Raw genomic sequence first — 25323 nt, forward strand, 5'->3', positions numbered from 1 at the left:
ATTGGGCCGTAACGTGGCAGGAGACAATCCAGCCTAGAGTTGGAAAAAAAGGCCCACCACAACCATCAATTGCATGTCCCACTCCAATCGTTCTCCAAAAGATAAGGTCCTATATGAAGCAAAAAGTAGACAAAAATACAAGGCAATATGGTTGAGATTTAGTGAAAGTGCTTACAGACAAGAGATTAAAGGTAAAATAAGGTACACAGAACATTTTGGAGAGTAAGGGAGGATGACAATGTAACAGTGCCAATATGTGTTACTAATGCAGTTTCTCCATTTGGCAATTGGACTATTGACTAAGTAATAGTAGTAATAGTAGTCAAAAGATGGACAGAACACACAGTATGGTCAATGGACCCAATGTCAATGACCTAAGTATTAGAATCATATGCTCTTCTATTAACCATTTGTGTAGAAAAGACTGAATGAGAAAGATCCATACTTGCCATTGCAATGGCATTAGAGGACACCACATTAGCCATAGTAGTGTTGATTGCTTCTTTCCCTTGAACAGGTGGAATTAGTGGAGAACTAGGAGTATCAATGAGAGCAAGAAGTTACTGATATTGCTATGGAGTGAAGCTTGGAGTCACTGGTCCTAAAGAAGGCAAAAAAAGCAAATCTTGGGGCTGTGAAAGAGACTTGATGTGCCATTGGATTTTTTCCCTTAAACTTGTAACTAGGAGGGAATCTATGCAATTTATAGCACTTATCAACAATGTGACCAAATCTACCTCAGTGAGTGCAAACTGGTTTATCCTTTCCCTTGTTGCCATTGTTACCACTATAATTGACTCCAGTATTACCATTAAGATTCTGTGATTTAGCAATCAAAGTAGCAATTTAACCCTTGCATTAAAAAAATTGGTAACACACCTTTGTATCTCTTCTTGGATCATTAAAGAATACACTTTATTGATGGATGGAAGAGGGTCCATTAACAAAATCTGTGTCCTTACTTGTGAAAAATATTCATTCAATCCCATCAAAAACTTCATTACTGATTCTCTAGCTTGCAAGTCATTAAGCCTCTTATTCAAATTACATGTACATTTTCCACAAGTACAAGAAGGAAAAGGGCTATAATTATGCAATTGATCCCAAAGAACTTTCAATTGAGTGAAGAAATCAGTAATGGAAACCTCACCTTGATGGAGTTCTGCAATCTCCTTCTGAAGATTGTAAATCCTTGGACCATTCTTTTGAGCAAGACGATCTCTCAAACCATTCTAAATCTCCAAAGCAATGTCTTCATAGATGATACTGGCTTGAAGCTTAGGAGAAATTAAGTTTGTTAACCACGTTCCCACCATATTATCACACCTAATCCAAGCTTGAACTGTTGAAGGTGTGGATACCAATGGAGATGACAAAGTGAGTGAGCCATCAATAAAGCCTAACTTGTTCTTAGTGAGTAGAGCTTTCCTCACTGCTTGTGCCCAAGCTGAGTAATTCTCACTACCTGTCAAAGGTTGAGTCACAAGAACTGTGCTTGGACTCTCTCCATGGTGTAAAAACAAAGGATTGTCCATCTGCGAATTTTATGTAGATGGAGCAGCATTCTCTGATGTGGGAGCAAATGAAGAAGCAGAGGAAGCCATTGATGACAAGAAAATTCTTTGACAATTTGAGAGAAAAGGAAAATTCGAAGAAAAAAAAATGACAAAAAAATTTTGGGCACTAAGAATTCAAGTTTGGGAATTTTCAATATTTCAATAATTTTCATTGTAAAAAATTGCAATCTTTAGTGTTATATTTTATAGGCAAAATAAAAGGATAATAAAAGTGGTGTAGTGATTTAATCAAACTATGTGTCCATTTGGGAACTTGTACTTTAAAAAAAAAAAATCAAGTTTTATAAAGCTCTAAATAGAAGCTAAAAAGAAAAAGATGGCTTATAATCTACTCCTAAACACACACTATAAATGTGTTTACAAAACGAGATTTGCAATCTCAAGTAGGCACGAAATATGCCTACTTAAAAATGCAAATATCTTTTTGATAAAATAAATGAAAGTGTCCTTCAATTATTCTTTTACATTCTTGATTGTAAATTATTAATTTGTTTTTCCTTTTTATTGGAATCTATCTTAAATTTTTTATTGTTGCAAAGGCAATTAAATTTAAGCAAGAATACCATATTACAAACCAATTGTTTCTCATATGAATCTTAGAAAAATGACATCAAAATTTCATTATACTTAAATAATTAATGCATCACTTAAAATAATTATTATAACAAAACAAATATGTTTATCCTATTAGTACTTTTTAAATTACTCAAAATAAATACTACAATGTTTTGTTTATAGAAGATAAAATAAATACTACAATATTGGTTCCATACATGTCACTAAAAGGAGTTGGAAAATCTAAATGATTAAGATTAATTTGAGCGAATTCACATATATTTAAATTTTGATGACTTTTGTATCAATTGTTATGAAAGCAACTAAACATCAGGAGGGATGTCATAATCTAAACCTTGAGTAATACGTCATATGGCAAAGCCTTATACTCTCCCACCCGAGATCTCTAATTTTATACACTAGTTGGTAACATGTGCAAAAAATTTTTAAATAAATGTGTAACATATTCATGCTCTATCATTGATGAAACAATTTTCCATTGTCCTTTAAAAGAAAGGAAAATTTCCAATCCTAAATAACATGTTCTTACAACATTTATTGCACCATTAAAATTATACAATAAATTGATAGTGTTTTTTTTTTTTTTTTTTTGCTAACCAATAAATTGATAGTTGTTTCTATGATAAGATATGCTTCACTTGTATGAATGGTTTAAACCTTGGTGTTAATTATAACTTTATAAGGAGAAAATGCTGTAGGTGATATTTTAATTTTCCTTTATTTTTGCTTTATAAAATCTAACTCAATTATTATTTTTTAGTTGTTACTCTTCGGGGACCCACGTAGATCCTATTGTAATTGTCCCATTCAAATTTGATACGTAAAAAATAAAAATAAATAAATAAATAAAAAACATAGATTCATGTTAGCCTGTTTTTGTTATGGGTCCAAACAAAACCTAGGTTGATATTAAATATCAAATTATAAATTTTTTTTAAAAGGAAATAACTCTACACACCGTACACAATCATATTTTTAACTGAAATAATAAAATATCAATTAAAAACAAGCAAATTTCAGTTAAAAACAAGCGCAAGTCACGATTATATATATATATATATATATATACACACCAAAGTTTAGAGAAAATCTAATTAGATTTTAATTAGATTCTCAATTTTGTGCCACGTGTCACATGTAATTTTAAATTTTGTATCAAGTGAATTACTTAGTATAAAAATCGAAGAATTCAAATATAATTAGATTTTAAATTGAATTACAATTAGAATCTAATTTTCCGCCACGTATTCATTTAGTTTTAAAAATTTTATGCGAGTGAATTATTGGATAAAAAAAATTGAAAAGTCTAAATCCAATTAAATTCTAAATCATATATGTATATATATTGTAAGGACCCAAAAATTTGTGGCGCAAGCCCACTTAGAACAATGGGCTGTGCCTTTCAAACGTGACCCAAACCAATAAAATTTGTAAGAGGAGGGAAATAACAACAACGATGGGCTCTACCCGAGGACATCTACAAGGCAGAATTAGGTTTATATTCAGAAACAAACGAGTATTAGGCTCTACACAAGTACTCCCGAGGAGACTGAGTTTGCATAAAAAAAATAGAACTATTCACTTTCTTCTCTCCTTGTTCTTCCTTCTGTTTCTCTTTTCTTTTTTCCCCCTCCACTTTTCAATGCTCTTTCCTTTCCTTATATACCTCTACCTCCATTACATCTTCACCATCCATTTCTACCTAATCTCCCACCTTTTTTGACACTTGTTACCTTCTTATCTGAAGAAGATGGAGGAAGGAATCTGCTTAGCTATAACTTGCACTGTTTAGGTCACTTCCTCATCAATGCAGCTGATAAAACTGTTGTCTATCATTTAATGCGGATGCAACAGGCTACATTAGGCCAAAAAGCTTCCCTATTGCCCACTGACTTCCACTCTTTTCAGATCCTAGCTCCCACTTAGAATACAAAAGAGTACCATGATTCATTTCTTCTCCTCCTCGGGCAACCCCCTCCCTAGGGCTCGTGGCTTCCAGCATTACCACGTCAAAATATAATTAGAAGACATATATATATTTACCACCTTCTTTCTCGGTCCTTGGACCAATGCTGTGACCCTTCAACTTCATCCTCGGTCCTCGGATACCCACATATATATATATATATATATATATATATCGAAGAGTTCAAATCTAATTAGATTTTAAATTGGATTTCAATTAGATTTTATAGCGAGTGAATTATTAGGTAAAAAAAACCGAAAGGTCTAAATCCAATTAAATTCTAAATCATATATATATATAATAAGAAACAATTGCATATTTTAGAAATATATGATTTAAAAAAAGTGTAATCTAATACCATGTATAATTTGAATCTCTTTTATTAAAAAAAAAATAATAATAATAATAATAAAAAAAGTATAATTGTGATTGTTTTTAATTGCACTTGTGTATATGCACGGGATTACACACTAGTTTAATTAAAAGCAAGTGTGAATAACTTCCAATAGATTCTCTCACGGTTTTAAGTCTGACCATCCATTATACACGGTCTTCCATCCTCTTGTAGTATATGTAATATTGACCAGGCAACACACTTTTTCGGCTACCAATGTCTTCATGGACGGAGCTATATATGGACTTGGGAGAGCAATGGGCCCCCCAAATATACTTACATATATATATATATATATATATATTTAAATCAGTATAGTAATAGGTACTAATTTTAGTAATTTTGTTCAATAAAATTACACTCTGTCCGTCCTTAACAATACCATCAATTCTTTTAAGAGTATTGTTAAGCCACGAAACTTTTTACAAATTATTGAGATAGCAAATTCTTATTATTTCACACACTTGCATTACTTTTTACTTACCAATAACCACTCATCACATTAGTAATTTATAAAAATGTTGTAGTTTTAGTATTTTCCACTTAATAAACGCCATAAAAAATTAATAGATTAAATTCAAAACAAAATATACAAACCAAAAAAAACTAGCTCAATAACAAAAATTACCAATAATAAAGCTAAAAAATGATTAAGCTCAATCAACCTATTTTTTTTTTCCAAAACAAACAACTTGGTTCTTTAAAAGTTTTAAATAAAAATCCTTTGTAATTAAACAGTAGAGTCAAAGGCTTGAACCGCCACACACAACAAGTAGCAAAGCCGCCTCTCTTAACTCCAAATCCTGGCTCTGTCCTGAATGTCTTGCCCTAAAAGCACAATTAGGATGGTATTTATAGTTACACCCCAGACTACAATAAGTCCACAAAACTCCTCCTGATTCACATGGAGCACCGTACCACATCATAATTCACAAGGAGATCCCGCTTGACCTTCCTAGGCCAATCATCCATTGCCATTTCCTCAGTTTGTGTTTCAACTTTTGGTAAACGTTCATCACTAAAAGGATAAGCATCAGCAGATTCAGCACCATATAACAATGTGAGAGCTTTTGCTTTCCTTGTTGGTCCAAGAGCTATGACAGCAGGGGTATCCCTACGCTGGATTTGGAAAGCAAGTTGTGCAAGATATAGCCTTCTGTCACCGCGTGGGAGTCCTAGCCATGGCACTTTTGAAAATGATTCATCGAATTCGTAATCTTCATCTAAAGATGTGTATTACTTCAAATGCATCATCCTTTGCCTTAATTTCACATGGAATGTTGTTTTAACCTATACTTGATCTTTTCAGGGTCAGATTAACCCGGTATAACCCCCTCTTTTTTACATGCCAAAAAATATGAAGTAATTTAAAAAATTTTTAAAAATATTCAACAATAATTGGGGTAGGAGAATTTAAACTCTAGATTACTATGCTGGAAACACTATGAAGTGTTATTTAAGTTATAAGATTCTTGGCAAATAAAAAAGAAACTTGATAATATTATTTTTGTCTTCCTTCCAATATAAATAATGAAAGAAATTAATAAAACAATCTTAATTAAAAATTAAATAATAAATAATTCTTAAGTTTACACGATCTAAGTTCCACTAATTAAGTTTTCAAGCTTGATCTTGTGAAGAAAGAACCGATGAGTGCCTGTTAGAAAAAAGACTTAAGAAAAGAGAGGATAAAAATGTGGGGAAAAAAAATCCCTTTTTAAAAATAATCAACCTGTGTGACCCCATGGATTGACCAACGTTTCAATGGGTTGACTATTTTTTATAACTGGTCCAAAAATTCCCATCTATACCAATATTTTTCCTTCAACTTTGGATGTGTTATTAGGTCTGGGCCCAATTTTCTCAAGTCCAATATATAATTTATTGTGAACTTTACCTCGTGCATGTTACATGTTCAGATAAAAAATCATAGCAAAAAAATAAATTATTTATATTGAAACTATATTTTATTAATCACTTCATATTTTTCTTTTCGATAAATTTAATAGTTACAATGAAACGAAAGGTTAAAACCTTCTCCTTATCTTGCAATACAATTCAAAGCTACCATTAACAAATGAAGGCTGTTATATCTATCTAAAATATTAACGGGTAAAATGTTACTATGATAAAAAAATTCCAATCCTAAATAACATGTTCTTACAACATTTATTGCACCATTAAAATTATACAATAAATTGATTTTTTTTTTTGCTAACCAATAAATTGATACTTATTTCTATGATAAGATATGTTTCACTTGTATGAATGGTTTAAACCTTGGTGTTAATTATAACTTTATAAGGAAAAAATGCTGTAGGTGATATTTTAATTTTCCTTTATTTTTGCTTTATAAAATCTAATTCAATTATTATTTTTTAGTTGTTACTCTTCGGGGACCCACGTAGATCCTATTGTCCCATTCAAATTTGATACGTAAGAAATAAATAAATAAAAGCATAGATTCATGTTAGCCTGTTTTTGTTATGGGTCCAAACAAAACCTAGGTTGATATTAAATATCAAATTATAAATTTTTTTTAAAAGGAAATAACTCTACACACAGTACACAATCATATTTTTAACTGAAATAATAAAATATCAATTAAAAACAAGCACAAGTCACGATTATATATATACTAGTATTATGCCCGTGCGATGCACGGCTTAGTAAAAAAACTTATATATAAATTATTATTATTTTTGATAATATAATCAAATTTAATAACAAATAAAATGGTAAAAATATTTTTAAAATTAAGTACATGGAAAATGTATATTATGTAAGTATTTTTTTTTTTGCAAAAAAAGATATTATAAAATATTTTAAAAAAATTATGGCAAGTTTAAAATTTTTAAAAGATCTTAGTATTAAAATTGTAATTTGATTATGTGTGTGTGTGTGTGTGGCACTTAAAAATCTTTCCATTCTAATTATAGATAAATTTCTTGCATATATGGCCAAAAAAAAATCCATAAATTACAAAAAATGTAAGTATTTAGACTACAATATAAATGTAAAATTTTTTCTATAAATTACCAATCATAACCACTTTAATGTTTCCATAAGGGAGGAGATAATCTGTATAATCAATTAAGAACACCAAATAAAAAAATAGTATCAATAATTAAGATAAATTGCATTATCTATTTTTTTTTTTAAATCATATAATTTAAGCAATAATTGAACTACTTTAATAGAAAAATAGAAACAAAAAAAAAATGAAGATAACTCTTCTCACATAAATCTCATAATTTCATATTGTAGATGAGCTCCATCCCAAATAGATTCAGTGATAATATTTTGACCGAAACAAATATTCCATAAATTACAAAAAAAAAAAATAAGTATCTAGACCTTCTAGAGTATCACAATCAAAATAATTTAAAAAATAGATAAATGAAAGTACATAAAGAAAAAGAAATGTAAATGTGTAAAAGTTTACATATAAATTACCCGTGTCTAACTATTTTGATGTTGTCATTTGTATCTAGCCATCTTGATATTGCTATAAGTGAGGAAATAATCTGCACAATCAATTAAGAACACTAAATCAAAAAAATACATCAATAATTAAGATGAATTGCATTATGTAAAATATTTTTAAAAAAGCATAGAATTTAAGCAATAATTGAACTACATTAATAGAAAAATGCAAAAAGTAAAAAGTAAAAAGAAGATAGCTATTCTCATTGAAGAAGCCAAATCCTTCATTTAGTAGTTCTTCACTTAATTAATTTTGGTTTTTTATGTATTGATTTTAGCATTCTTAAATAGTAGAGTGGAGTAGGTTTAGTAGAGTTTTAGTTCAACTCAATTTCTCTTGAATTCAAACTTAATTGGTAGAGCTATTTTCTTTTTACGTGTATTATTATATATTTTTTTATTAGCTGTTTTCTTTTTAAGTGTAGCTATATCGATTTTTTTTTTTTAAATCATAAAAATGTGCTCTATGTTGCTATTTTTTTTTTTAATTAAGATTTGTTTTTCAACTTTTTTTTTTTAATAAGATTTTTTTTTTCAACTCAAACGTGTGCTATGTTGCAGGTTTTTTTTAAGTAAATTTTTATTTTAATTTTTATAAAGGATTAGATAAAGAATTTAGATTGAAATCAAATAAAGATAAAATTTTGATTGTAATTAAATTATGATTTTTATCAACTTAAATTTTACCTTTTTTTTAATTAAGAATTTTTTTATAAAGGATTAGATGAAGAATTTGGATTGTAATCAAATTAAGATAGAACTTGGATTGTAATCAAATTATGATAGAATTTGGATTGTAATCAAATTATGATTTTTATCAACTTAGAAATTATAGGAGAAGTTAAAATCATATAAATGTGTACTATGTTGTTGGTTTTTGTTTTTATAAAAAATAAGGTTCTTTTTACGTGTAGTATTATTATTATTATATATTTTTTTTTTTGCTATTTTCTTTTTAAGTGTAGTTATATCTGTTTTTTTTTTTTTAATATCATAGAAACATGTACTATGTTGTTGGTTTTTTTTTTTTAATTAAGATTATTTTTTCAACTTTAACATGTACTATGTACGTATTTTGTTTTTTTTGTTACACGTGATAATATAATTTAAATTAAAAAAAAAAAAGGATTAGATGAAGAGTCTATTGATTTTAGACTTTGTTGATAACATTTTAGATAAACACAACTGCTATAGTTGTAAATCAAATATTACTTTATTTCATTACTTGATTTGTCATATTTATCCAAAAAATATGTATATATCTATTCTTAAAATCTAAAAATTTATTAAAATTTCTGCAATTTGGTGAAGCCACTTGGCGCAACCACGGCGTCTAAGCCCAACTTTTATTATATATAATATGATATAATATGATATATACACACCAAAGTTTAGAGAAAATCTAATTAGATTTTAATTGGATTCTCAATTTTATGTCACGTGTCACATTTAATTTTAGATTTTTGTACCAAGTGAATTATTTAGTGTAAAAATCGAAGAATTCAAATCTAATTAGATTTTAAATTGAATTTCAATTAGAATCTAATTTTCTGTCACGTATTCATTTAGTTTTAAAAATTTTATGCGAGTGAATTATTGGATAAAAAAATTGAAAAATCTAAATCCAATTAAATTCTAAATCATATATATATATATATATAACCCAAAAATTTGTGGCGCAAGCCCACTTAGAACAATGGGTTGTGCCTTTCAAACGTGACCCAAACCAATAAAATTTGTAAGAGGAGGGAAATAACAACAACAATGGACTCTACCCGAGGACAACTACAAGGTAGAATTAGGTTTATATTTAGAAACAAACGAGTATCAGGCTCTACTAAGTACTCCCGAGGAGACTGAGTCTGCATAAAAAAATAAAACTGTTCACTTTCTTCTCTCCTTGTTCTTCCTTCTATTTCTCTTTTCTTTTTTCCCCCTCCACTTTTCAATGCTCTTTCCTTTCCTTATATACCTCTACCTCTTTTACATCTTCACCATCCATTTCTACCTAATCTCCCACCTTTTTTGACACTTGTTACCTTTCTCATCTGAAGAAGATGGAGGAAAGAATCTACTTAGCTGTGGCTTACATTGTTCAGGTCACTTCCTCATTAATGCGGCTGATAAAACTATTGTCCATCATTTAATGCAAATGCAATAGGCTACATCAAGCCAAAAAGCTTCCCTATTGCCCACTGACTTCCACTCTTTTCAGATCCTAGCTCCCACTTAGAATACAAAAGAGTACCATGATTCATTTCTTCTCCTCCTCGGGCAACCCCCTCCCTAGGGCCCATGGCTTCCAGCATTACCACGTCAATGCTGCGACCTTTCGACTTCTTCCTCGATCCTTGGACCAATGCCATGACCCTTCAACTTCATCCTCGGTCCTCGGGTACACACACACACACACACACACACACACATATATATATATATATATATCGAAGAGTTCAAATCTAATTAGATTTTAAATTGGATTTCAATTGGAGTCTAATTTTCAGCCACATATTCATTTATTTTTTAAATGTTTATAGCAAGTGAATTATTGGGTCAAAAAAACCAAAAAGACTAAATCCAATTAAATTATAAATCATATATATATATATATATATATATCTTCGAATCTAATTAGATTTTAAATTGGATTTCAATTGGAGTCTAATTTTCAGCCACTTATTCATTTATTTTTTAAATGTTTATAGCAAGTGAATTATTGGGTAAAAAAAACCAAAAAGACTAAATCCAATTAAATTATAAATCATATATATATATATATATATAAATATATATATATATATATATATATATATATCGAAGAGTTCAAATCTAATTAGATTTTAAATTGGATTTCAATTGGAGTCTAATTTTCCGCTATGTATTCATTTATTTTTTAAATTTTTATAGCGAGTGAATTATTGGGTAAAAAAAACCAAAGAGTCTAAATCCAATTAAATTCTAAATCATATATATTTATATATATAATGAGAAACAAATGCATATTTTAGAAATATATGATTTAAAAAAGTGTAAGCTAATACTATGTATAATTTGAATCTCTTTTATAAATAAAAAATAAAAAAGAAAGTATGATTGTGATTGTTTTTAATTGCACTTGTGTATATACACAGGGTTACACACTAGTTTAATTAAAAGCAAGTGTGAATAACTTCCAATAGATTCTCTCACGGTTTTAAGTCTGACCATCCATTATACACGGTCTTCCATCCTCTTGCAGTATATGTAATATTGACCAGGCAACACACATTTTCGGCTACCAATGTCTTCATGGACGGAGCTATATATGGACTTGGGAGAGCAATGGGCCCCACAAATATACATACATACATACATACATACATATATATATATATATGTATTTAAATCAATATAATAATAGCTACTAATTTTAGTAATTTTGTTCAATAAGATTACACTTTGTCCGCCCTTAACAATACCATCAATTCTTTAAAGAATATTGTTAAGCCATAAACTTTTTACAAATTATTGAGGTAGCAAATTCTTATTATTTCACACACTTGCATTACTTTTTACTTACCAATAACCACTCATCACATTAGTAATTTATAAAAAGGTTGTAGTTTTAGTATTTTCCACTTAATAAATGCCATAAAAAATTAATAGATTAAATTTAAAACATAATATACAAACCCAAAAAAATTAGCCCAATAACAAAAATTACCAATAATAAAGCTAAAAAATGATTAAGCTCAATCAACCTTTTTTATTTTCCAAAACAAACAACTTGGTTCTTTAAAAAGTTTTAAATAAAAATCCTTTGTAATTAAACATTAGAGTCAAAGGCTTGAACCGCCACACACAGCGAGCAACAAAGCCGCCTCTCTTAACTCCAAATCCTGGCTCTGTCCTGAATGTCTTGCCCTAAAAGCACAATTAGGATGGTATTTATAGTTACACCCCAGACTACAATAAGTCCACAAAACTCCTCCTCATTCACATGGAGCACCGTACCACATCATAATTCACATGGAGATCCCGTTTGACCTTCCTAGGCCAATCATCCATTGTCATTTCCTCAGTTTGTGTTTCAACTTTTAGTAAACGTTCATCACTAAAAGGATAAGCATCAGCAGATTCAGCACCATATAACAATGTGAGAGCTTTTGCTTTCCTTGTTGGTCCAAGAGCTATGACAGCAGGGGTATCCCTACGCTGGATTTGGAAAGCAAGTTGTGCAAGATATATCCTCCTGTCACCGCGTGGGAGTCCTAGCCATGGCACTTTTGAAAAAGAATCATCGAATTCGTAATCTTCATCTAAAGATATGTATTACTTCAAATGCATCATCCTTTGCCTAAATTTCACATGGAATGTTGTTTTAACCTTTACTTGATCTTTTCAGGGTAAGATTAACTCGTTATAACCCCCTCTTTTTTACATGCCAAAAAAATGAAGGAATTTAAAATTTTTAAAAAAATATTCAACAATAACTGGGGTAGGAGAATTTAAACTCTAGATTACTATGCTGGAAACACTATGAAGTGTTATTTAAGTTATAAGATTCTTGGCAAATAAAAAAGAAACTTGATAATATTATTTTTGTCTTCCTTCCAATATAAATAATGAAAGAAATTAATAAAACAATCTTAATTAAAAATTAAATAATAAATAATTCTTAAGTTTACACGATCTAAGTTCCACTAATTAAGTTTTCAAGCTTGATCTTGTGAAGAAAGAACCGATGAGTGCCTGTTAGAAAAAAGACTTAAGAAAAGAGAGGATAAAAATGTGGGGAAAAAAAATCCCTTTTTAAAAATAATCAACCTGTGTGACCCCATGGATTGACCAACGTTTCAATGGGTTGACTATTTTTTATAACTGGTCCAAAAACTCCCATCTATACCAATATTTTTCCTTCGACTTTGGATGTGTTATTAGGTCTGGGCCCAATTTTCTCAAGTCCAATATATAATTTATTGTGAACTTTACCTCGTGCATGTTACATGCTCAGATAAAAAATCATAGCAAAAAAATAAATTATTTATATTGAAACTATATTTTATTAATCACTTCATATTTTTCTATTCGATAAACTTAATAGTTACAACAATGGAATGAGAGGTTAAAACCTTCTCCTTGTAAAATCTTGCAATACAATCCAGAGCTACCGTTAACAAATGAAGGCTGTTTTATCTATCTTTAATATTAACGAGTAAAATGTTACTATGATTATCTCACCCAAAAAAAAAAAAGAAGCGACAACCTTACTACAAACGTGCCTCTTTCTCTTAGTTAAAATCGATGTCATAAGCCTTGACCCCGTCAAGACCAAAAATCCCAAAATGCTTCTCGTACTCTTCTCCACCCTTCTTGTTCTCATCAAACAAATCAAACAGGTAAGCTTCCATTCCTGTCTCCGGCCTCCGTGGCGTTCCAACATCGTCTGCCGCCCGCCTCACCACGTTCCCGTTGTACACCGACGCATTTTCATCACTCGCCGCCTCGCCAGCCTTCGTTGGCCACCCCGTCTCGGTCACCACCACCGGCACTCCCTCGAACCCCACCTTCTCCATTGCAGACACAAACGCATCCACACTCGCGTCAAAAAGATTACTATACGATAATGCACCGTCTCTAACTGTATTATTCTTAGACTTGAACAATGCGTAGTCCAAAGAAACATGGTTCTTGTTGTTTATGTAACTGAAGTAGGGATACACGTTTACCATGAAAGGTGAACGGCTATCGTATAGATATTGTACGAGAGGGATGATAGCAGATTCAATGTACGGGTCAAAGGTTGCTGCAGATGGAGGGTATGAATTTGTTACGACTGAGGCTGCTTGTGGTGATGAGAGCTTGATGGAATTGGTGAGGTTAAGGGTTTTGAGAGCTTGGTAGAGGTTGAGAATGGCGGTGATGACGTGGGGGGTGTAGAACGGGTCTTTGAGGAAGACCTCGTTGCCTACAGCAATGTAGCGGACTTGGTTGGCGGGGATGTGGGCGAAGACATTGGATTGGAGCCAGCTGAGGGTTGTGGCCTCTTTGGCATTGGCCAGGAAGGGGAGGAGTTCGTTAGGCACGCCAATCGTAAGGTTGATTCCGGTACCGGAGAATGATTTGAGGGTGGTGGGGTCAATGTCGAAGAGGCGGACGTATTTGATGCCATTGGATTTGATGAGGTTGACAACGGAGGAGGGTCGTGGTAGATTGTTGGCAACACGACCATAACATATTCCAATGGGTGCTGCACCTGCATGCCCAAAAAAAAATGTCACAATTTTATACTTAAATAGAAAATAATGCGTTATATATGTGTGTGCGTGCGCATGTTACATCTGAGTAAATGTAATAAAATGGAAGGGTTTGAGAAACCTGTTGAAGATGGGAAAATGATTAAAAGGAGGTGGATTGAGATGAGGGAAAGAGAGAGGTGCTGAATATTAATTGTTGACATTGTATATTTGTGAAATTTCCTTTTTTCTTTTGCTGAATTGAATTTGTGAATAATTGAACAAAGGATGGGATTGGGGGGGTTAAATTTATATCTCAGAATGGAATTTTGGTGAGAATTGATGGCGTGGAGAAGATAGAAATTTGGTTGTGAAGTTTTGTTACAAATTTGGTTTGAAGTGGTTTGTGTGGCTTGGCGCATACAATGGTATTTATCTTATTATTAATTTGTTACTGGTTAGTTCGTTTAGGTGTTGTAGGATGCATGGTCGTTTAGGATCGCATATTTTTATGCAGGGTTTGCTGTTTTTAACAATTAAAGTATGTCAAGTGATCCCACTTTGACTCTGGTCCATTGAGCAAACAAACCTTTGAACAAGCCATAAGCCTGACAAGAGTCACACATTAGGGGTGAGACACCTTTCAAATTTTCCAACTGGTTAGAAATAAGTTAGGATTTATCTAACATGATTTTCACATAACTCATCACTCACTACATTTTTTTCACGTATCAATCATAAATTTTTTATGTTTTAATTATAATAAATATGGAAGAAAGAATTTATATAAGTTCTGTGAGAAAATAGACAATATCACTAAATTACAAGACTCTTGACTATACCGATTATAATGTTTTACTTTAATAAATAAGAAAAAAAAAGTTTACCTATAGTCTTTCTCTCTTCTTCTTTTTTTTTTTTTTTTTCCTCATTTTTAGGCCTAATTAATAAATGTTCTTAGAACACAAGTAAATACTTCCTCCGTCCCAGTTTGTTTGCCCTCTATTTGGGATGTCCCAAAATATTGTTATGTTTCTAAAAATAAAAATCGTTAATTTACTAATATTCCTATTATACCCCTACTTTATTTTCAAAATTATTTGAAAAGAAACTAACAAATATTTTTTAAAAATCAATCTAATTGGGGCAACTTTTTAGTTGCCTCATTAAAAATAACTCTTTTTAAAAAAAAAAACTAATAATATTATTTAAGAGTAATTTTGTAAACTTATACATTTTTATAAGCCAGACAAGATAATAAATTATGTTCCCTTAAAAAGTTTGACTTTTCAAACAGGACAAATAAATTGGGACGGATGGAGTATAACATTTAATGCATATTTTATCCCACTCTTATAGGTCACAGAGTACACTTTCATAAAAAATAGATAATTAGTACATAAATACCATTCTCTTCCTTTTTCTCAAACTTAGTTTAAAAATCAATTTCTTTGTTTAAACTTCTCATGGAGAACAACAAAAATCACAATTCCATTAAAAACATATATATTACAAAATTAGCAGGGCTGCTGCTTCCATTTGTTATGTGTCACAAATGGATAAAATCACAAAAAAATCATCATTTTTTTTAATGGAAAAAAGAACATGCAAAGTGAAAATTCCATTCAATGATAAGATTTTTGATCCAGTCTTCTTATTCAATGTCAAGTTATAACTTGTAAAAAAAAGGCTTTATAAGATAAACATAACTTTGAAATTCAAAAGAATCCTATATTTACCTACTACAAGTAAAGTTGATTTAAAGCCTAAACTAATAATCACTCCTACCATTATCTATTTACTTTATTCCTAATAACAAAAATACAATATCAAAATGGTATAATTAAAGAGGAAAATAGAGGCACGTCACAGACCACTGTGCTGTGAATCCATTGGCATAATGCCAGTAATCCAATGATCAGCAGAACAATGCAATCATAAAGCAATAAAGGACTGTCAATTGGTCTTGCGCTTGCATAAAAAGAGTGGCAAGGTCACCTTTATTTCTGTGCCTTGGAACGTCTGATTCATTGGGTCCCTTGTTGAATTTTTGTACCAACTACCAACATATTATGAGTACAGTATGATTATAATATCATTGCTCTCCAATCATCAACACAAATGATAAACTCAAGCCGCTCATACGACTCTAGCAGAATCCTTTTTCTTTGAAAAAAGGGAAAGGAATAAAGACAACAATTAGACGAGTGACCCCATTAAAGCAGATAAGCTTGAGCCTGGGGGAAATGGTACATAATTAATTACACAGATCCCAATTTTGAACCACATAATCTATCTTTCTTTAAAAAATATCTGCAAAAAAGCCTAGAATTCTTCACCAAATGAGAGGTGCACAAATTTTCATGTAAATAGAACGGTTCAAACCACTCTTACACACAAATCTATGAAACCATCATTAATTACGGCTTTACATACCAAATATGAAACATGCGCAATTCAAACAATCAAAATCAATTGAACTCAGGCCACTTAAGTCCTAGACAGGGTAAAATGGATCAGACTCATTTGATCCGATTTGTTTGATCTGTAATTTGTTTGACCCGTAATTCAATTGACCCATTTAAAAATGATCTGTTTTGACCTATGATCCGTCTTGACCCGACTCGCCTGTTTTGTCATATCTACCAACATTGAGTAGAGTGAGATTGAAGTGTAATTTTTATAAAATATTTACTTATTTTTCTTTACTTAATATATTATGTACTCCATTATAGTTTGTCATTCTTTACTTGACACTTTCATTTTCTCTTCCTATTTTAAATAGATCGAAGATTATACCAAAATTAGTTTCTAGAAAACTAGAACAAGAGTTGTACCAAATTTGGGTATCAATTCAAGTGTTTAGTGGTAATTAGTAACAATATCATCAGTGAGAATTTAATCACAGTTAAGGAACTTATAAACAATTGACTAATTGCATCTATTTCAAAAAAAAAAAAATGTTTGAAAAATACGGGTCAACTCGACCCAACTCGCGACCCAACTCAACCTGCGACCCGATTAACCCGCAACCTGATTGACCCGTTTAAAAATGACCCATTTTAACCCGTGACCCGTTTGACCCGCAAACCTGATTGACCCGACCCGTCCGTTTTGCCACGTCTACACTTGACCCAACAAAGAAACCGTATATGAATACACAATAACATCTATTTGTATGCATGAGTTTCACCGGAGATCATCCCACTCCAATGATTAAAAGAGAGAGAGTCTAAGTAAAATAATTGCTTTTCTTTCATGGGGGCCTTGAGATCTAAAAGTGTGCTGTTCAAAGGAGCCAAAATCTTACTTTCTCTCCATACAAAGCAACAGCAGTACCGAATCTCCCGCAGTAATCAACACAAGGAATATCTTTAGTAGTCTCTTTATTAAAGAAAGTTCCTCCTTTATTGAATGCAAAACCCCCCACATATTTCAATGGAACAACACAATTATACATAACCCTTTCACACAGCAATCTAATTGCTTGTTTCATGAGTAAACCAAAAAACAACCTTTGTCTGCACTCAAAGCACAAGAGCTGCAGACTAATACTAAAACCAAGCCCCTCCCCTTTCTCTTCTCTCAACTAAGCCTAAAGATGTCTTTGCAACAACCCCAGCAGCAACAACCCCAGCAGCAACAACTCCCTCAGCCACAACAACAGCCAGTTCTGGTTTACCCCAATACTGTCACTGGGGAACCACCTTCACACCATTCAAATGGGTCATTTGGGACAGTTTTTATTGTCCTTGCTGTGATCATTGTTGTATCAGCTATAGCTTGCTTTCTTGGCAGGCTCTGCAACCGGCGTTACAACAAACAAAAACCAGCAAAGCAAAACCACAACTTTCGTCCCAAAGATAATGGGGACATTGAGTTTGGGTTTGGTAAGAAGAAAGTTCCAACAGGCAAACCATCTGGAAATGGAGGAAGCAGAGGGCACAGGCCATTTGAAAATGGTGATAATAGCAGAGGGCATAGGCCATCCGAAAATGGTAATCATCACCATCACAACAGAGGTGAAATGAGGCCAGGTGGTGATCATGAAGGAGAGCCCAGAGCCGGTGCATGATGATGGTATAGAAAATCAAAGATCAGGAGCTTCCATATGATATAGTTATGTACCTGGCTTACATTTCTATCAAAATCCTTCTGTTTTTTATTTTAATTTTTCTTCTGTATTTTCATATCTCCAGTGTCCACCCACAAGGGCCACAACTTGGAATATGTAATTACATATGGTGGTGTTGTGACATGCAATAGTTTTAATTAGCAAGGGTGTTTGAGCTGAAAAATCAAGAAATATATATCTACCTTAGAATATATATATATATATATATATATATTAGTTACTATAAAAGGATTCAAATCCTAATTCTCCTGATAAAGAAGAGTCGTCTTTGATTACAAGGCCCTTGACTTAGACTCTGCACCTTCAACAACAAATTTTTTTATTACATTTAAACTCGGTCCTCTTACAATTAAGTACACAAACTTTCAATTGTCACATTTGACCCTTTAAGGTTTGGATTGAACGAAATTGTTAGGATTCTGTCAAAATCCTTCTCAACAATTCAATTTTAATTCAAATTTTAGGGTCAAAATAGAACAATTGAAATGTTTTGTAGAACTAAATTGTTATATGGCCAAACTACAAGGGAAGAGTTTAATTGAAAGTTTGTCCACAAAATACAATATATATTAATTTGGATGGAACCTAATGATTATATTTTAATCCAAACTTAGGGGATCAAATGTAAAAATTAATTTTTTTTTTAATAAAACTGTGATTAAACCAAACCATAAGAGTGAATTGTAATTCACTTTTTAAAAAAATATAAGTTTAGAAAAATTGTCTAAAATCTTTCAACATCACCAATAAATTATCCAATAATTACAAAACTAACCTTTTGAGGTACTTGCTAGATGGTATGCAACTGTCATTGTAGTTCATCAAATGACTTGTCCAATTCGTGTATATGTATTTAGGAATGTGCATCAGTCAAGCTAGGTAGATTGAAGGGAGATTCTTAATTGGCCTAGCCAGGACGAGTGGAAATGTTTTCAAACCGATACCAAACCAAATGAATTAGTTGAAAGTATGGATGGATTTAACATAGAATGGAAAGCATGAATTAATTAGATCTCGTTTTAGCTACATATAATCCTTTAACTCTATAACTAAGAACTTTGGAAACCAACGAAAGACCCTAAATACAAGAAGTAATATAAAGTTGCTAATAATCTGGTTAGACATGCAATAAATGTCCCAAATTCTTAGTGTAAATGGAAGATATCCCACCACAGTTTCAACATGTAATTCAAGCTGATATAGCTGTTTTTCTTAATAAAATTCTTAGTCTTTTCCTCCAAAAAAAAAAAAAAAAAAAGTTTCAAACAAAAAGTACAAATAGTAAGTAGCGATATAAATATATTACACATGTATATGTAGGCCTTGTCATGGATCCAAATTCTGATAAATATACGGCCCAACCCAACTGATAAGCTCTACTAAGCCCATGGAGGGCAGTGCCACGTTGAAGCTATAGCCATCTTTTTTGAAATGGTTTAAATTTTTTATAAAATAGTAAAGTTATGGACTATTTTACAAATATTTTTACAAGTCGGTGATATTGCTATTGATTATTAGTAAGTAAAAGTAATGTTAGTAATGGACTCATAAGAACCAATAAGAATTTGCTACATCAATAATTTTGTATAAATATTATAAAATAGTTTGTGATTGTAGAATTACTCAAATTTTCTTTGACCCTCTCAAATCTATATATCTTGTGACCCAATAATACTAATTAATTCATAAATACTCTCTTTTCTAAATGAACCTTCTAATTTTATAGCTTCTGGTCTAGTGGGTTTGTAAACATTAGGATATACGGTATTATTGAACCAAACAAAGCAACAAACAATAAAACCAAAAATTGCTAAAAAATTTGTGTCACATTCAACTCAACTCCTTTTCTTTTCTTTTCTTTTCTTTTTTTTTTTTTTTTTCCTGTTTATTATTGTTATGGATTTTAAGATCTTCATGCATTGTGCAAAATGTCTGCATTTTCCATGATTGTCGTTTAGCTAAATACGGCCTTTCATTATTGTACCGTTTAGGAACAATACAGAATTGTACCTGTTCTGGTGAAACAGAGCCAAACCGTGTAATATGCCATTTTCTGAAATTCTTGTCCTACAAGTATACATGCCACTTTTTGTTTCTTTTGTAAAATATAAACATACCACTTATTTGAAACTTGTGAAGAAAGTATTAGTATTTGCAGTTATTATAATTAATAACAGACTTATTACGTTTTGTAATTTTAAACTACAAAAATGATGTTTGGTTTTAGAGTGTTACTGTTTCATTTACAATACTTTAATAGGCTTGTAGCGATGTCTATATTAACTTTGTCATTTATTTTTATTTTTTTTTAAGTTAATGAAGGCTTTTTTTTTTCTTTTTTTCTTTTTTTTGTTGATAACTGTAAATGAAGGATTTGATTCTGAATCAAAGCCCACGTAAAGGATCAGAATACCATTAGTAGATCACATAGGTTTATAGCTGATTGGTAAATTGGGATGATTGACAAGTAATCTTATTCTTAAATGTCATTTCTTTGTCAAAAACCCAACTTAACAGCCGTAAAAGCACCAAATAGCACTGCATGAATTCAATTGGGAATTACCATAATTTTGTTTTTCCTTCAATAATCTAAGATCAAAGACCTCACATATTGAACATGAATGCAGATCAAACTAAACTCATATATTAACTAAGGAGCCAAAAAAAATTTCACCACAATTAACCACAACCCTCTCCATTTAATTGAAAATTGAAAGAGTCAATTTCATGATTAAGAATCTAATTTATAGGGTGTACTTTTTTTTTTTGGTGCAAAGGATAATAGATTAAAACTAAACCAGAACAGAAATCTTAGAGCAAAGCTAGTTTTGGTACATCCTATTGAAGTCATCCTCAAAAATAGAAAGCAAGTCCACAAGTGGACTGTCAAAAATAACAAAATCTAAATTATGGCTCGAACCCATCCTAGCAAGCTCATCAACACAGCAATTCGCTTCACAGTAGCAATAACTAAACCGGACCTAAGGAAGATTTGAGATCAGTTACCTACAATCACCCAAGATAGGAGACAATGTTATTTACATAATTAGGATTGGCCAAGACATTTATAATAGCTTTAGCATCCAGTTCATTCTCAACACAATCAAAGTTACAATTGCTGCAAATAAGAAGTCCATCTTTGAGGCCCCAGAGCTCGGCAATAAAGCTATTGGTGATCCCGATTTTTCTAGCGAACCCTTTAATCTAGTGAACATTATTTAAAATGAAGAAGATGGTATTGATTCTTATTTATATATATATATATATACATAAAGAGAATGGTATACATGCTTCAAAAATGGTAAGCTTGTATTCATTTTCCAAATAATAAAGAATGAAATAGTGATTATGTGCTGTTATGGGTTGTTTTCACAGGAGCTTTTGAACCATTCGATGGTTGTTTTTTATACCAACTCTAGTAATCGGTCAAAAAACACACACACATGACACATTCTCACTCTCTCTCTCTCTCTCTCTCTTCTGGCATCAGATTCCCACTGTCACGGATTTGCAACTGACTACTACGATACCCTCCCAATTGAAAAGCACAGAGTGTTGGCATTGTCGCGTACCATTTTGCCTCAAGTTTGGAGACTTATAAAGGGAGACATATAATAAAAGTTAAAAGCTCCTTTGTACTCATCCAAATTAAAGAAAGAAAGAAAGGCTTTTAAGACCTGGGACTCTACTAGTACTCTTAGCAAACTCACAAACAAACCAAAATTGTTGTAAATGGAGACAATGAGGGGTTTGGAGAGAACAGTGGAGTGGCTTAGACCCTTTGTTCAGACAAAGACCTGGGACTATTGTGTTGTTTGGAAACTAGGAGATGATCCATCTAGGTAGTATTACTATTAGCATATTGTTTTACATTGTATCAAACATTTTCAACTAGACCCAACATCAGATTTTGACACTCTTTGCTCTTTTTTTTTTCTTTGTGGTCACTGATTATTGTAGGTTTATTGAATGGATGGGTTGCTGTTGTAGTGGTGGTTATAGATTTGTTGCTAATGTGAAAGAGGAAAGAGGTGTGGAGCATCATTTGAGTCCTCTTTGCAAAGATGGTCACTTCCAGCATCCCATAAGCACAAAGGCTTGTGAAGCTCTTGCTCAACTTCCTTCTTCTATGCCACTGTATTCTGGGTACAACCTTCTTTCTCTCTCTCTGAAAATCTTGACCTTTCATTCTGTGAATACATGATAAAGATACAATGATATGGAAAACTGGAACCAGGGTTCATGGTGAAGTTGTCATATCAACCCAACCCAGGTGGATTTGCGATGCCAATGCCTTGGATTCAGATATTTCAAACGTGGGTACACCAATATCTCTCTCTGTGAATTTGCTTTCAGATAACAAACTGATGAAACCAAAAAGAAAGTACATACTCCATCCTATGGATTAAACAGTCTGATTTTCCAAGAAATAAAATGTTCAAAGAGTAGGCTTTTGCTTCCTCAGGTCCCAAACACAATAACTGAATTTCAATTTTTTTTTTTTACCAAATATTTTCTTAGCAACCAAAAGGAGCTTTAGGCCATTGATATGGGCTTGAGGCTAATCACATATTCCAGGCTCTAGGCTCTAACATATATTTTTCCTTAAGTGTCCCTCATCAAGTAGTTGATGATATGCTTGAAAAATTGACTATACTACGAAGACATAGAAAACATGGGACATCCCACAGATTTGTTACATCATAAATGGCCATATCTGAAAGGATCATTATGGATTGAGACAGACCATTAGAAAACATAGAGGTGTTACTGGCTACTTAACTAAAAATAAAATTTTATTTTGACAGGACAAACTCGGAACCCGAGTTCTGATCCCAGTTGTTGGTGGTCTTATTGAGCTCTTTGTCGCAAAGCATGTAAGATTAGCTTTGTGCTTAATTTAATTTCAGCATTATAATTGAGATATTCTCTTCCTGTCTATAAATATATAATTCTTCTTTTCAGCTACCAAAAGACCAAAAGATCATAGAGTTCATTACAGCTCAGTTTAACATCTCTTTAGACCAAGATGCCAAGAGTGTCTGGAACACTGCCAATGTGAAACTCAGTGAACATCATCTTGCTCCATTGCCTGAAGAGTACTCACAACATTGGCCTGGAATACAAGCTCTTTCTCCGGTGACCCAGTCCAGCTCCTATCCTAGTGTTGAGGGATTATCAAGTGGATCCACTCGTTCCAGTGAATGTCCATTTGACTTAAATTGTGGTTATATACCACTACATGGTTCTATGAATCAGTCAATTGGAAAATCTTCTGGCTCTAAAAAGCCTGAGTACAATGTGAGTTCATTGAAGACAAAATTGGCATTAAATTGTGGCAATGTGGTAGAAAAAGAGAAGGAAAAAGTTATCCAGGAACCAAAAACAAAAAAATTCCATTCAAAAAATCTCGCCACAGAGAGGAAAAGAAGGCACAGGATTAAAGATGGGCTCTTCACTCTACGTGCTTTAGTCCCAAAGATAACCAAGGTTAAGATGATAAATACTTGTGAAATACTATAATAGTGAATTGGTCTCCCTTTTTCCACCCAACTTGGATGTGTCTCTCTGTATTTATTCAGCTTTTATTCTTTCATTTAATGAATTTCTAGATGGATAGAGCTGCGATTGTTGGAGATGCAATTGAATATATACAAGAGTTGCAGAAGGAGGTTGAGCAACTTAACGATGAGCTCAGGGAAATGGAAGAAGAGGACTGCGAAAAGAATAAAGCAGAGTTGAAGATCTTAAAACCAAACAGAACAAATGGTGGCACCACATGTTTTGCTCCTACTGAGCAAAAACCGGAATCATCCAGCCTTGGAGAAAAGAAGCAAACAGAGGTATGTAGTGCTAGCATAACCTTTAGCTGTCACTTCCAATGTCTTTGTCCAGTTTATTATTGCAATATGCCTCAACACCTTTGGCATAAACCTTTTCTTAGGTGCAAGTGGAAGTGAGCCAGATAGGCCAAAGAGACTTCTTGATTAAGATCATCTGTGAGCAGAAGCGAGGTGGGTTTGCGAGGTTCATGGAGGCTATAGATTCCTTAGGACTTCAAGTAGCCGATGCCAATGTCACCACATTCTGTGGCCAGGTCTTGAACATTCTCAGAGTTGAGGTAAGATTCAAGTAAAGACATACCAAAACGGTTTTAGGTGATGTGAAAGTAATGGTTTATTGCTAAAATTCCTTGGGATGTTTTGAGCTCAGTGGGAAATATAATAACTTCATTTTGCCTTTGCATAGCATCAGCCAGTCCTTATTTATTTACATAGCACTGAAAGAGCCAGCTTGTTAGGGAATACCATCATAACCAAAACCATAAAAAATAATAATAATAATAATAATAATAAACTGAGAGAGAGAGAGAGAGAGAGAGTAAACAAGTCAATAAATTTATTTTAAGTAAAACAACAATGTATTCATATTGAATCCTGCTTAAAATTGCATAACACATCCATTTCTCCTTTTGCATGATTGTTCGTTGGATCATCTGTCTGATACAGAATAACATTGTATATTGCCCAGGCAAACACAGACATTAAGCCGAAGAAGTTGAGGGATGCTTTGTTCGAGCTAGTAGACTGTAGACTATCACAATAGACGGAAGATAGAATGTGTGGTATTGATTTCAGAAAGCAAAGGGTATGACAAAGTTTTGACACCTCCTCTAACCATATAGTATCACTCAATATTGCATGATCATTGATACATCAACTTTGAAATCCAATTTAGTAAAGTAGATCTTGAAAATATGAAAGTAGAAAAGGGTAAAATTGCAGCTTTCTAATTTTGTAGTTTTTCTTCAAGTCGGTTTATGATAGATGGAGCTCATCAAGTGTGTCTTGTACATAACTTTCTTACCTCTTGTTTCATTTGCGAGACATTTAGGCATACTACTTTTGAATTTGAGAATTTTTCCCTCCTGTGTTGCCTTTTGTTTCTTCTCAAGCGAATAACTTGATTATTTT

General features: G+C 32.1%; 4 protein-coding genes across 4 annotated transcripts; 2 read left to right on the forward strand and 2 right to left on the reverse strand.

The window, feature by feature from the left end:
• Nucleotides 1-5413: 5413 nt before the first annotated feature.
• On the reverse strand, nt 5414-12878 carry LOC115981184 (probable nucleoredoxin 1). Its single transcript, XM_031103353.1, has 4 exons — nt 12806-12878; nt 11993-12297; nt 11842-11902; nt 5414-5736 (listed from the first exon to the last, which is right to left on the reverse strand). Exons 1-4 carry the CDS (start codon nt 12876-12878, stop codon nt 5414-5416), a joined length of 762 nt encoding a protein of 253 aa, XP_030959213.1.
• A 356-nt stretch (nt 12879-13234) lies between these two features.
• On the reverse strand, nt 13235-14569 carry LOC115982790 (glucan endo-1,3-beta-glucosidase-like). Its single transcript, XM_031105503.1, has 2 exons — nt 14357-14569; nt 13235-14234 (listed from the first exon to the last, which is right to left on the reverse strand). Exons 1-2 carry the CDS (start codon nt 14436-14438, stop codon nt 13270-13272), a joined length of 1047 nt encoding a protein of 348 aa, XP_030961363.1. The 5' UTR covers nt 14439-14569; the 3' UTR covers nt 13235-13269.
• Nucleotides 14570-17643: 3074 nt separating this feature from the next.
• LOC115981976 lies at nt 17644-18522 on the forward strand. The gene has a single exon (XM_031104437.1). The coding sequence runs from the start codon at nt 17816-17818 to the stop codon at nt 18287-18289; it is 474 nt and encodes a 157-aa protein (XP_030960297.1). The 5' UTR covers nt 17644-17815; the 3' UTR covers nt 18290-18522.
• Nucleotides 18523-22001: 3479 nt separating this feature from the next.
• On the forward strand, nt 22002-25263 carry LOC115982650 (transcription factor bHLH90). Its single transcript, XM_031105302.1, has 8 exons — nt 22002-22191; nt 22310-22495; nt 22587-22665; nt 23158-23226; nt 23315-23839; nt 23962-24192; nt 24294-24470; nt 24881-25263. The coding sequence occupies exons 1-8, from the start codon at nt 22082-22084 to the stop codon at nt 24953-24955; spliced, it is 1452 nt and encodes a 483-aa protein (XP_030961162.1). The 5' UTR covers nt 22002-22081; the 3' UTR covers nt 24956-25263.
• The last annotated feature ends 60 nt before the right edge of the window (nt 25264-25323 follow it).

This window comes from Quercus lobata, chromosome 3, assembly GCF_001633185.2.
Source record: "Quercus lobata isolate SW786 chromosome 3, ValleyOak3.0 Primary Assembly, whole genome shotgun sequence".
NCBI classification, from domain to species: Eukaryota; Viridiplantae; Streptophyta; class Magnoliopsida; order Fagales; family Fagaceae; genus Quercus; species Quercus lobata.